Source organism: Capricornis sumatraensis, chromosome 3, assembly GCF_032405125.1.
Source record: "Capricornis sumatraensis isolate serow.1 chromosome 3, serow.2, whole genome shotgun sequence".
NCBI lineage: Eukaryota > Metazoa > Chordata > Mammalia > Artiodactyla > Bovidae > Capricornis > Capricornis sumatraensis.
Genome location: NC_091071.1, coordinates 147345365 through 147359713, shown reverse-complemented (window position 1 = coordinate 147359713; position 14349 = coordinate 147345365). Strand labels below are relative to the sequence as shown.

At 42.3% G+C, this 14349-nt stretch overlaps 1 protein-coding gene across 1 annotated transcript in view; it reads left to right on the top strand.

Moving 5' to 3' along the window:
- The first annotated feature begins 2698 nt into the window (after positions 1-2698).
- BARD1 (BRCA1 associated RING domain 1) overlaps positions 2699-14349 on the top strand; it is an 86505-nt gene continuing 74854 nt past the window's right edge. The window contains exon 1 of the mRNA XM_068969189.1: positions 2699-2841. Within this exon, the coding sequence (XP_068825290.1) occupies positions 2699-2841 (143 nt within the window). The remainder of the gene's footprint in view (positions 2842-14349) is intronic.

Here is a 14349-nt window from a genome sequence, read left to right as displayed (position 1 = left end):
CAATAACGCCATTAGCAGCAGCATGGAAAGATCTAGAGATTATCAACTAAGTGAAGTGAGAAAGAGACAAATATCATATGATAACACTTTGTGTAATCTAAAGTACAACATAAATGAAACAGAAACAGACATTAAAAACAGACTTGGGGATCCCAAGGGGGAGGGGTTTGGGGGGAGGGACTGAGACTTTTCCAAACTATTACATATAGAATGAATAAACAATAAGGTCCTACTTCATGGCACAGGGCATTATATTCAGTATCCTGTGATAAACCATAATGGAAAAGAACATAAAAAAGAATATATATATATATATATATATATATATGAAAAGTGTGGAAAGTGTCATTCTCTTTCCAACTGTGTTCCACAGTTGTGTCCAACTCTTTTCCACCTCATGGACTGGAGCTGCCAAGTTCCTCTGTCCATGGAAGTCTCCAGGCAAGAATACTGGAGTGGATAGCCATTCCCTTCTCCAGGGGATGTTCCTGACCCAGGGTTCAAACCTGGGTCTCCTGAATGACAGGCAGAGCTTTACCTTCTGAGTCACCAGGGAAGCCACAGAAGAAATTAATACAACATTGTAAATCAACTATACTTCATTAAAATTTTTAAAATTATGATTAAAAAAAGACTGGCTCCTGAAATTGCCAACTAATTCTCTAAGTTCATTTAACATTTTAAGTTTGCTAAACAATAAACTGTGGAAAATTCTGAAAGAGATGGGAATACCAGACCACCTGACCTGCCTCTTGAGAAACCTGTATGCAGGTCAGGAAGCAACAGTTAGAACCAGACATGGAACAACAGACTGGTTCCAAATAGGAAAAGGAGTACGTCAAGGCTGTATATTGTCACCCTGCTTATTTAACTTCTATGCAGAGTATATTATGAGAAACGCTGGGCTGGAGGAAGCACAAGCTGGAATCAAGATTGCCGGGAGAAATATCAATAACCTCAGATATGTAGATGACACCACCCTTATGGCAGAAAGCCAAGAAGAACTAAAGAGCCTCTTGATGAAAGTGAAAGAGGAGAGTGAAAAAGTTGGCTTAAGGCTCAACATTCAGAAAACTAAGATCATGGCAGATAGATGGGGAAACAGTGGAAACAGTGTCAGACTTTATTTTTTGGGGCTCCAAAATCACTGCAGATGGTGATTGCAGCCATGAAATAAAAGATGCTTGCTCTTTGGAAGGAAAGTTATGCCCAGCCTAGACAGCATATTAAAAAGCAGAGACATTACTTTGCCAACAAAGGTCCGTCTATGGTTTTTCCAGTAAGTCATGTATGAATGTGAGAGTTGGACTGTGAAGAAAGCTGAGTGCTGAAGAATTGATGCTTTTGAACTGTGGTGTTGGAGAAGACTCTTGAGAGTCCCGTAGACTGCAAGGAGATCCAACCAGTCCATCCTAAAGAAGATCAGTCCTGGGTATTCATTGGAGGGACTGATGTTGAAGCTGAAACTCCAGTACTTCAGTCACCTGATGCGGAGAGCTGACTCATTTGAAAAGACCCTGATGCTGTGAGGGATTGGGGGCAGGAGGAGAAGGGGAAGACAGAGGATGAGATGGTTGGATGGCATCACCAACTCGATGGACGCGGGTTTGGGTGGACTCTGGGAGTTGAAGATGGACAGGCAGGCCTGGCGTGCTCTGATTCATGGGGTCGCAAAGAGTCGGACACGACTGAGCGACTGAACTGAACTGAAAGCTTGTTTTGTCTGCAAATTGTAAACAATGGCTTAACAGGGTTAAAAATCAAGGATTAACTTCTTGGCTACCCCTGAACTTAAATGTGTTAATAAACGCATGCTCAATTGCTCACTTGTGCCTGACTGTGCAACCTCGCGGACTGCAGCCCACCAGGCTTCTCTGCCCATGGGATTATCCCAGCAAGAAAACTGGAATGGGTTGCCATATCCTCCTCCAGGGTATATTAATAAATGTTTTAGGCCACAATGGAAAAAAATATTATAAAAAGAATATCCTTATAAAAATTTTGAAATTTATAACATATATAAAAATGTAAATATATACTTATATATAAATAGAAACATATGAATAACATATATTTACATATAATTTATATGGCTTCTCTGGTGGTTCAGACGATAAAGAATCCACCTTCAATGTGGGAGACCTGGATCCGATCCCTGGGTTGGGAAGATCCCCTGGGGGAGAGCCTGGCTACCCACTCCAGTATTCTGGCCTGGAGAATCCTATGGACAGAGGAGCCTGGTGGGCTACAATCCATGGGGACGTAAAGAGTCAGACAGGACTGAACGAGTAACATAGATAATACTTAAAACTTCTCGGCTTGTGACTTTCCATTGATTAAATTCAGTGAAAGTTCCTTAGAATCGTCTCAGTTTTTTGCCTTTATCCCTCCAGACAGCCTGTGGCCCCGCCCCTTTCCCTCCAACACAAGGGTTCTGCGGCGGCCGCTCCCCCTGTCTAGGCCCCGCCCCACCAGCTAGCGTGCCCCTACTTTTGGCGCGTTTCGGCCTTGCTCCGCCCACCCCGCGCGCCCCGCCCATCCCGCTAGCGCCGCCCCCTAGGCGTCCCGCTGGCCCAGACCTAGAAACTGCTTGGGCTGGGGGCGAGGAGTCGGGTCGCCGGTCTCCGGTGTCTCGGAGGTTGCCCGAGTTCTCTCAGCCTCCCGCCTTCGGAGGAGCCTACCCCGAGAGGGCGGGGCGATGCAGGGGAACCGGCAGCCGAGGGTCCGCTCTGGGAACCAGTCTCATCCTGCGCCCGCCATGAAGCCGGCAGGTCGCGGGGCCTGGGCCCACAGCCGCGCCGCGCTGGACCGGCTGGAGAAGCTGCTGCGCTGCTCACGCTGGTAAAGACCGATTCTCGAGGGGGCTTCCGGGAGAGCCGCAGCGCGGCCAGGGGTCTCCTCAAACCTCCGATTTCCTCCTTTCATTCCCGCTTCCCTTCCCGTCCCCTATTTGGGCGGGCGAGTAGTGTTAATACATGCCCAGGGATCTGGCCTGCTGCAGTCTAGGGGTCTCAAAGAGTTCCACACGACTTACGACGGAACAGCAACAGGGATCTGGTGTTCGTTCTCCCCCGTCTGGCCCCCATTCAATCCTTTTCGGGCGACTTTCTGCCTTTCAGTTGCACCAAACACCATCTAAGATGGTAGTTTTTGAACTTTAGCGGGCAAAAGAGTCTAGAGGTGTGGCTAAAGAGGAGGATCCCAGTTCCCGCCTGCACAGTTTGAATCGGTAGGGCTGAGGCATCTGCACTGTTCACCTTGCCCCTGGTTCTTGTGTCCAGGGTAATTTCAAAACCTTAGGCCCAGGGCTGTAAGGTTTGAAGAAGCCCGCTAAATATAAAGCAGCAGTCACTTTGCTGAACTGGCTCCTTTGATCAGTTCTCCGTCGCAGCCTTGTTTGGGGAGGGGGAGTTCTGGGTACCCTTGTTGGCGATTGAAGATGCCAGTGTAATGGACACTGCCAATTGCGCATTCAGTTCCACATTTCCTTGGTTTGATCAAAGACTGTGTGGCTTGGGATTCCAGCTCCTAGAGATGCTGTATGTTATTAACTTTTGCTTGTTTTCCTTCATACTGTTAGACACCATGGGGATCCTTTCAAGGTTTTCATTCCATCATTTTTATGACTGGTACTCCTTGCTTCTCCTTTTCCTGTAGCTTCTCCTAATATAGAGGTCAAGAAGGTTTATAAAACCAGAAAAGGGTTTATCTCACTTTTCCTGCTCAAAAATCATTTATTGAGCCCCTGCTGTGTGCACAGCTCAGTATTTCTGCATCACTATCACTTTGGCAGCTTTTCTCCCTGCTTGTGACTGTTCTATCATATTTCTATTTTGGACTTTGCTTTCTCACTGTGATTTCCAACTTGCAGAACTTAGTTGTACAGAAACCATAAGTAATATAGCAACTTTTTCAAACTGAAAGGACTTAACTGTCAAGAGTTTTGTACTTATATTTCGTTTTACAAAAACTTTAAAACTTGTGATGAAATGACATCGTGACAGTAGAAAAGTGGCGTGTTTGTATATGAAGACATTCTGATTGTGTGTGTTTTCCCATAGCTCACAGGTCATCCATCTGAGAATAAAAAATTTCAAACAAACCGGCTCTCCCGGCTGTTAAAACAGAAGCAACTGTAGTCACACCTTTAAAAGTCAATGAAAGTTAGACATTCAGATGGTACATTTCAGTATGGAAGGTGCTAGGGTAGCAACATGTTGCTTCATTAGACAGTAGAGTTCAGCTGTTGGGGTGGCCATTGTGACTATCATAGAACAAGTGATTGACAATAGTTGTCTTTTTTTTTTTTTTGACTACATTCGGTCTTAGTTGCTTCATGTGGGACCTTTTTCTTTTTCGTTTTGTTATGTGGGAGATCTTTCCTTGGCGGCACATGGGGTCAGTAGCTGAGTCACTTGGGGGCTTAGTTTCTGCAAAACTTGTGGGATATTAGCTATCCAACCAGGGACTGAACCACATTCCCTGCATTGCAAGGCAGATTCTTAACCACTGGACATCAGGGAAGTCCTACAACAAGTGTCTTATAAACATACAAAAATACAGTCTGCTTGCTGAATGGTTTGGGAGGAAGGTGGACAAAAGAGGTAATCTATAGGAATAATCTGTAGGTTGTACTGAAATCTAATAAGGCCAGTTTCAGTTTTATCCCCTACCAGTATTTTTCCAGTTTTATTAAAGTGAGCAAACAATAAGAGCCAAAAAAGACTGAAAATAGACATCGGTAACTAGGGCTAGATTTTTAATACAACTCATCCCGCATGGTTAATAATATTTAACTCCAGTGATTGAAAGCACAAAATTAATATGTGAACCACTGATGGATTAACTAAATCATAGCTATTCCTTTTGTGCTTATTTTAACATAGGGCTCTGCAAACTCTCTAAGGGTCATATGGTATATATTTAAGGCTTTGCTGGCCACACAATGTTCTTTTGTTTTTTACAACCCTTAAAAACATAAAAAAATTCTTAGCTCAGTTCAGTTCAGTCGCTCAGTTGTGTCCAACTCTTTGAGACCCCATGAATTGCAGCACGCCAGACCTCCCTGTCCATCACCATCTCCCAGAGTTCACTCAAACTCACATCCATTGAGTCAGCGATGCCATCTAGCCATCTCATCCTCTGTCATCCCCTTTTCCTCCTGCCCCCAGTCCCTCCCAACATCAGAGTCTTTCCCAGTGAGTCAGCTCTTCGCATGAGGTGGCCAAAGTACTGGAGTTTCAGCTTTAGCATCATTCCTTCCAAAGAACACCCAGGGCTGATCTCCTTTAGAATGGACTGGTTGGATCTCCTTGCAGTCCAAGGGACTCTCAAGAGTCTTCTCCAACACCACAGTTTAAAAGCATCAATTAAAAACATAAAAAAGTTCTTAGCTCAAAGGCTGTACAAAAATAGGCTTGATTTGGTGCATAGACAATAGTTTGCAAAACTATTTTAAAACATCTTAAGGTTAAAAAATCCTTTTTGATGGAAAATTTAGCGTCAGATAGGGTTTAGTGTTTAGAAATGATTAGTGTTCCTCTTCCTGTCACTGCACATTTGACATTGTCTGTGGCGAGTAAAGTATGGGAGAAAACCAGCCCAGTCTTCCCACTTATGCTTTGCTTAGTGGCTGTATCATAGCTTGAAAGGAGCAACTCAGGATGCCCTGTTTCTTGCTTTTGCTACCCATCATTCAAAACAAAGTCATATTATCTGCAATTGTGTGTCAGTATCTCCTTTTTATAGAGCTTCACAGTTTTACTCAGTGGGCTAGTGATTACCCCAATTACCCTCACATTCAGCTTGCAGCTGTTATCCATCTCCCGTTCCCAGCTGTCACCTGTCCTGTGTAGAACATTATATCTGTTTTGGAGCAAGCATTACTGGTGGGTGAGGGTGGATTGGCTACATTACAGGGCATCCTTTCTTGACCTTTAACAGGAGTATGACTTCAAGGCGAAGCTCATGAAATTGTTCAAGAGGCCAGATGTGACATTTGTGTTAAGTGCGTGCTTCACAACCAAATAGCAGCTATTTAAAGATTTGCAAAAATGCAACAGGAAGACTGTCGTTTGAGAGGCTGGCCGAAAGCATGAGAATAACGTGTTCCTAAAGGAAGCAGGAAGTAGGAAATGTAGTGTGAAAGCCCAGGTGTCATTTGACACTGTTTTGTGAGATAAAATAATTAGATACCTCTTGATATATTTTTTTGGTGGGGGTTGGAGTTTAGCATCTACCACAATTTTAACTTGGAATTCTAGTGACTTTTAAAAAAATTGAAGTGTAGTTGATTTACAACGTGTTGTGTTATTGTCTGGTGTACAGCAAAGTGATTCAGTAATATATGTACATTTTTTCATATTTTCCATTATGGTTTATTACCATAAACCATTGATATTGAATATTCTCTGTGTTATACTATAGGTCTTTATTAGGTCCTTATTCTAATGATTTTTTTAAGTCAACTTTTAGTAAAAAGTAAAAATGTAGTTTTGTGTTTTTTAAGATAGGGGATTTTATTTTTCTAAATTATCTCTGGTCATTTTATTAATAGTAAAGGTGATTGACATTGTTTTGAAGTTGCATAGCTTAGTAGTTAAGAGAATGGATTTTGGATCCTGGCTTCAAATCCTGGCTCAGCGATTTTGGACAAATTATTTCATTTTTATATATTTCCTTTTCTTCATCTGCGAGATGAGTTAGTAGTTTTTACTTTGTAAGTTTGTTAAGGGAATTAAATGAGTTAATATTTATAAGGTACTCAGAGCAGTGTGTGTTCTGTTTGAATTGCTATATGGATGCTTGTAAAATAAAGGATAGAATTCCTGATGCCAGCTCAGGAATTTGTCTTTCTTCATTAGTTCTGATTGTTCAGAGGCGTTTTTTACAGGCCATCCATCCTTTAATGGGATGATTATTGCCTTCATTGTTAGGACGATGCGAGGCACCTGTGTGTTCTGATGCCCTGAGGCTTTCCACCCTCAAGGAGGGTATCTTGAGCTGTAAGAGGTGAAATGTGTTACCCTAACACACAATCCGGGAGAAGGCAATGGCACCCCACTCCAGTACTCCTGCCTGGAAAATCCCATGGACGGAGGAGCCTGGTAGGCTGTAGTCCATGGGGTCGCTGAGGGTCGGACACGACTGAGCGACTTCACTTTTACTTTTCACTTTCATGCTTTGGAGAAGGAAATGGCAACCCACTCCACTGTTCTTGCCTGGAGAATCTCAGGGATCGGGGAGCCTGTTGGGCTGCCATCTATGGAGTCACACAGAGTCGGACACGACTGAAGTGACTTAGCAACAGCAGCAACACACAATCCAGGGTAAATTAGGGGATGCAGAAATGAATACTTGTGCAGGGCTAATGGAGGAAAGCTTCCTGGGCTTTTGAATTGGGGTTTAGATAGATTTTTATAGGTGGATCCAGATAGAAGATTATAGCACATGAAAATATGCGGAAAATTATATAGAATAGGAAGGGAGTGAGTCAGGTGGGCAGAGTTAGGACAAGGTCAGATCCTAGATTAGAAGCATTGTTACTCCCTAAGGAGAGCCACTTGTGTAACTTTCCCTGGACTCTGGCATCCTCCTAAGTAAAATGAGGAAAATGGATGACTTGATTTTTCGAACTCTTTCCTGTTCTCAGATTCTGGAATTATTAGCATGTTTTGGATGCAAAATATCATTTAAAACTTTTTAGTTAAGTTGGATAGACACATAGCAAAAGGCACAGACCATTGTATCATGTCCTCCAAATTGTGGGATTTATTTACTTCTGTGGTCTTTTGGTTTCTTTGATTGGCACCTTTCTCTCTCACTGATACTACACATTTCAGAAGGGTAGGTCCACATTTGCCACAGTGTTGGACGTATAGTTTCTTAGTGTTTGTTAAATTAAGATATTAAAGCATCTAGATTAAGATTACATTGCAGCTGTGAGTACCAGAGGACCTGGTCAGTTCATTTGAAATGCCAGGAATCCTCCATAGGTTCCTGGGGGATAATTACCCATAGTAAACAGTGACTAAGGCTTCATCATCACATCCGGTCCCATCATTTCATGGCAAATAGATGGAGAAACAATGGAGACAGTGACAGACTTTATTTTCTTGGGCATCCCAAATCACTGCAGACGGTGACTGCAGTTATGAAATTAAAAGATGCTTGCTCCTTGGAAGAAAAGCTGTGACAAACCTAGATAGCACGTTAAAAAGCAGAGACATTACTTTGCCGACAAAGGTCTGTATAGTCAAAGCTATGGTTTTTCCAGTGGTCATGTACAGATGTGAGAGTTGGACCATAAGGAAGGCTGAAAGCTGAAGAATTGATGCTTTTGAACTGTGGTGCTGGAAAAGACTCTTGAGAGTCCCTTGGACTGCAGGGAGATCAAACCAGTCAATCCTAAAGGAAGTCAGTCCTGAATATTCATTGGGAGGACCAATGCTGAAGCTGAAGCTCCAATACTTTGGCCACCTGATCCAAAGAGCCCAATCATTGGAAAAGACCCTGATGATGGGCAAGATTGAGGGCAGGAGTAGAAGAGGACAACAGAGTATAAGATGGTTGGATGGCATAACAGACTCGATGGACATGGGTTTGAGGGAGTTGGTGATGGACAGGGAAGCCTGGCGTGCTGCAGTCCCATGGGGTTACAAAGAGCTGGACAGGAGTTAGCAACTGAACGAAACAACAACAACAAGGCTTCAGGGCAGATGTAAAGGTGCAGGTCTTTCCCCTGTGGATTTAGAGCTAGAACCAAGACATGCACAGTCCTGTTACAGGCTACACAGACCTGGTGTTATATAGGGCTTGTGACTGCTGGGGAAACTTACCAGAGACATTGAGCACCTTTTAGTTACTGACCTCTGTAGCAGAGGAGATGGTCTTCCAAGTGAAGTTACTGTTATGCAGGTCTGAGGCTGAGGAGAGTTTCAGGCTCAGTGCAAATTTGAAAGTTATCAGCAAATACATGGCAATTGAAAGCATACTCCCGGAAGTAAGTGGGAAAGAGGGTATAAAAATGTCGACTTAAAAAATAGTCACAACCTAGAATTTGAGAGTTATGTTTTATTCAGTGGGAATTTTTAGGACTTCAAGCACTGGAGACAGCATGTCAGGTAACCCTGAGAGTATTGCTTGAGGGCTGGGAGGAGTCAGTTTACATAGAAGTTTGCAACAAAAGGTGGGTAGTCTGAATATCAAAAGCATTTTTGTGAATTAAAATCAAATATCTCAGGTTAAGGAATTTAGCACTTTTCTGTGTATGGGAAGATGCAGGTCTGGGCTCACAGAAGTCATTCCTTTCAGAGGCATCTCAGCTATTTGGGGCCAGTAGCATCTGGGCTCCCTGTAGGGAGTGGCTGCAGGCTACTAACTGCTGGATTGGAGGTATTGTTTTCCTTCCTGGTTGCCCTTCAGGCTCAGACATTCAGGGTTGAAATCGCTGATGACTGTGATCCTTGTTTACTGATGTGGCTGGAATACTTCATCTATCAAAGGTGAATACCTGTGTCTAAGCCTTAAAACTCCAGAGAACCCACTCCAGTACTCTTGCCTGGAAAATCCCATGGATGGGGAAGCCTGGTGGGCTGCCGTCTATGGGGTTGCACAGAGTCAGACACGACTGAGTGCTTTCCCTTTCACTTTTCACTTTCATGCACTGGAGAAGGAAATGGCAAGCCACTCCAGTGTTCTTGCCTGGAGAATCCCAGGGACGGGGAAGCCTGGTAGGCTGCTGTCTATGGGGTCGCACAGAGTCGGACACGACTGAGGCGACTTAGCAGCAGCAGCAGCAGCAAGCCTTAAAACTCAGTATATGAACATCAGGTAGGTGAAAGAAGTGAAGTGAAGTGAAGTGAAGTTGACTTGACTTGTGTCCGACTCTTTGCAACCCCATGGACTGCAGCCTACCAGGCTCCTCTGTCCGTGGGATTTTCCAGGCAAGAATACTGGGGTAGCCATTTCCTTCTCCAGGAGATCTTCCTGACCCAGGAATTGAACCTGGGTCTCCCGCATTGCAGACAGACGCTTACCGTCTGAGCCACCTGGTAGGGGAAGTGATGCTTTAAGAACAGGAGCATCAGCAGTTACTTAGATACTGTTTTGCTTTGATAGAAAGGGAATATATCGGAAGACAAAATAACCGAAACTATTTGAGTTGGATATACATAATATTCTCTGTGGCTTATCTATCTCCTAATAGTAGATTCTATTCTGTTAGACATTAGGGTATAGAATTCTATTAACCCCTTTGATGTTTGACTCACTGATTTATTCAATATTTATTGACACTAAATAATTAGATATGCAGATGACAACACTTACGGCAGAAAGCGAAGAACTAAAGAGCCTCTTGATGAAAGTGAAACAGGAGAGTGAAAAAGTTGGCTTGAAACTCAGCATTCAGTAAACAAAGATCATGGCATCCGGTCTCATCACTTCATGGGAAATAGATGGTGAAACAATGGAAACTGTGAGAGACTTTATTTTGGGGGCTCCAAAATCACTGCAGATGGTGACTGGAGCCATGAAATTAAAAGATGCTTGCTCCTTGGAAGAAATTTAAGACCAACCTAGACAGCATATTAAAAAGCAGAGACATTACTTTGCCAGCAAAGGTCTTATCTAGTCGAAGCTGTGGTTTTTCCAGTAGTCATGTATGGATGTGAGAGTTGGACTGTAAAGAAAGCTGAGCATCGAAGAATTGATGCTTTTCAATTGTGGTGTTGGAGAAGACTCTTGAGAGTCCCTTGGACTTCAAGGGGATCCATTCTGTCCATGTCCATCCTAAAGGAAATCAGTCCTGAATATTTATTGGAAGGACTGATGCTGAAGCTGAAACTCCAGTACTGTGGCCACCTGATGCGAATAACTGACCCATTTGAAAAGACCTTGATGCTGGGAAAGATTGAAGGCGGGAGGAGAAGGGGACAACAGAGGATGAGATGGTTGGGTGGCATGAGTTTGAGTAAGCTCCGGGAGTTGGTGATGGGCCTGGAGGCCTGGTGTGCTGCAGTCCATGGGGTCACAAAGAGTCGGACAACTGAGTGACTGAACTGAATAATTAGACATGAATTATTATTTTTCCCTGTGATTTACTTTAATCTGACATACAGAATAACTGTGCAAAATAATATGCTTTCCTGTCATTGTCCATATTCCTTTATTTGCTAACAATTTTGTTTTTTTCCCGTTAAGAAAAAAACCCAGATTGTATAGTTCACTTGGTGAGCCTCTGCATTGTGGTAAGTGTGTTGGTCCACGCTTAAAAGAGCATGGGGATTTTCTGAAATGCTTGAGCACTGTAGTAGCTGTCTAAATCAGCTAAATCAGGTCCAGCTCTTTAGCGACCCCATTGACAGTAGCCCTCCAGGCTCCTCTGTCCGTGGAATTTCCCAGGCAAGAATGCTGGAGTAGGTTGCCATTTTCTCCTCCAGGGCATCTTCCAGACCCAGGGATTGAACCCAAGTCTCCTACTTGGCAGGCGGATTCTTTACCACTGAGCCACCAGGGAAGCCCAGTAGCTATCTTGAGTGAGTGAATGAGTGAAGTTGCTCAGTCGTGTCCGACTCTTTGCGACCCCATGGACTGTAGCCTACAAGGCTCCTCTGTCCATGAAATTTTCCAGGCAAGAGTACTGGAGTGGGTTGCCATTTCCTTCTGCTATCTTGCCTAATACTAAATAGCAATTGATATCTCATGGAAATTTAGGGACCAGTTCAGTTCAGAAATAGGTCTGCCTCAGTATTGTGATCTCAACTGAATTTACTTTCTTTTTCTTCTCTGCAAAGAAAATTTTCTGTCAGTAAGACCTTTAAAAAAAAAGTCTGTTTTCCCTACTTATTTCTTCACTTAGTTTTAATCCTCTGATTACAGGTCTTTCTAAATCAACTACATGTAAAGTAACAAAAGTATGACGGCAGATGGAAAAAAGTAAAGTAGCTGAATTTTCAAGGTGCAGAAATCCTGTTACCATGCAAATATATTTTCTTATTCCTCTGGCTTTTTTCCCCTGTATATCAGACAAAATACAGGGTGAGGATAAAATAGAATTGCTAATATAAATGCATTTTTATATGTAGTCTTCCACTTGATTCATGCACTAAGGATTTATTGAAATCACATGGCACCATGCTAGGTAGGTAATGGTGTGTTGGGGAGCTCAGAAAAAATGAAAGTCAAGATTTCTTGTCCTTAGGACTATGATCTATTTGGAGACTTAAAAAAAAAAAAGGAATCAGGAAGATATCAACAAAATACTTAGTTTTCAACATTGGTTTTCAGAGCCCCCGCTTGATGCCCTGTGTGGAACTTTAGATTTTGTACCTAAGACACATGTTAACTTGGCTTATAAAGCTACCTAACTAGATTAGTAAGCCCCTTAGGAAGGAGTATAATGCAGTCAGCTTTGCGTCCAGTGTGTGTCTGCTGCAGGGTACAGATTCTGCAGAAGTGAATGGTATGGAAACAAAATTCCAAGTGTTTCTATGCTTCTTTGTTTAGTGTCACTTTTATATTGTCATCCTGGAGAGTATTTGGAAAATGTGTTGGGAGAGGAGGAACTGGGGACAGTCTGAGCAGTCCTGGGCTTGGCATTGGACTTAAGGTGTTCGAGAAATGTTAACAGATACTGACTGGTGTGATAAGAGCAGTTTTTGCTTTGGAGTAACCAAATTGTGAAGAACTGTTTAAAACTGTGTTTTAAAACCTGAAAGTAATACATGTATATGAATTAACACAGTATATAGTCATTCAATATTTGTTAAGTGAATGACAAGTAAGTCTGAACCTTCTTCAAGAACCCACTGTGATTAATTACTTGTGTGTCCCTTAAGTGGTTCTCTGTTTGTATAAGCACTTTGTACCTCAGATGAGAGGATACAGTGACCAGGTAGATGTGTCATGATTTATTTAGCCATTTCCTTGGTAGAAATTTAGTTTTCAGTCTTGTGCTATATAAACACAAGACTTCGCCTAGAGTAGATGTCCTTGTCCATGTGTCTTTACATTAAAAATTTTTAAATTGAAATTATGCCTGAACACGGTTGACAAAATCAGTGGGACAAAGACTGTACTACTGTAATGAAACGTTCTTTGGCCCATTCCTATCACCTTTGAGTTCTATACTCCAGGTACAGCCTCTTTCATCTCTTAGTTCTTTTAACTCCACGTGACCAAATGTGTTTCTATTGCTAGTTCTAGATTTTTTTTTTTTTTCTGTTTTGGACATTATTTGTTAATTCCCTAACTTCCTACTCTGAAAGATGACTTTTCTGATTACCAGTGATCAACTTTCTACTGTGGAAGATGACTGGATATCGTATTCAAAGGACAAAATAATTTTTAGTCATTACTGTGAAGACCTAATGCCTGTTGTCTCCCTTGAGATGACTTATACTATTCTGAATTCTTTAAAAAATATGTGTGTATATATATCTAACATTTTATCTTAGTCTCTGGAAGCTTTTGGTGTCTTGTTTAGATAGACATCTTTACTATTTTGAAGTTTCAGTTTTGCAAGCATCTGAGCTTATCTGAAAAATAAATTGCTGGCAGTAGAATAGTTGAGTTAAAGTTTGGCATATTTAAAATTTTGATAGGTATTGTCTGGTTGTAATAAGAATTCTTTTATTCCAGAGCATCTTCTCAGCGAAGCTCTAGACGTTTGAGAAAGTCTCACTATTGACAGAAATCAGTGTCACCCTCTGTGTAGTGAATCTATTCTTTGAGCTCTTCCATTAGAATTCTTTTGAACTACTCCCAGCTTTGGCTATAACACTCCTCTCCCTGCTTCTTCCCCTAACTCACACATGCACGTACTTTTCATTCACTCTTCCAGTGTCTCTTCTCATTTATTAACAGCAATAAAAAATATTTTCAAGGTCATTAATTAAAATAATTACTATAGTTGACCAGTTATTCATAGTGCTAGATTCATTGCTAATTGCACTGTAGTATCTTGTTGCTGGGGTGAAGGGTAAGAACTGTAGATCAAGAAATTCAGAGTCATTTTAGGAAGGAAATTTAAGTTTATAAATAGAATCAAGTCATTGAGTCAGGTATTGGCAGAGAGAGCCAGAAGGCTGTGGGCTGCATCCTGAGGGTACACCTCCATTGAGAAATAGGAAAAGCAGCAGCTAAGGAAGTATTGAACTCAGCAAATTAAGAAAATTAAAACTCAGGGAAGGTTTCAGGAAAGAACGTGAGGTTGATGTTATTTCACAGGGATGTTGGGGAGAACGAGGACCAAAACGTGTTTTGGTGAGCAGTGTGAACAGAGTGATGGGAGTTAAAGCTAGGAAGGAAAGGCAGATTAGCTAAGGGGTCCCCAACCTGCAGGATCTA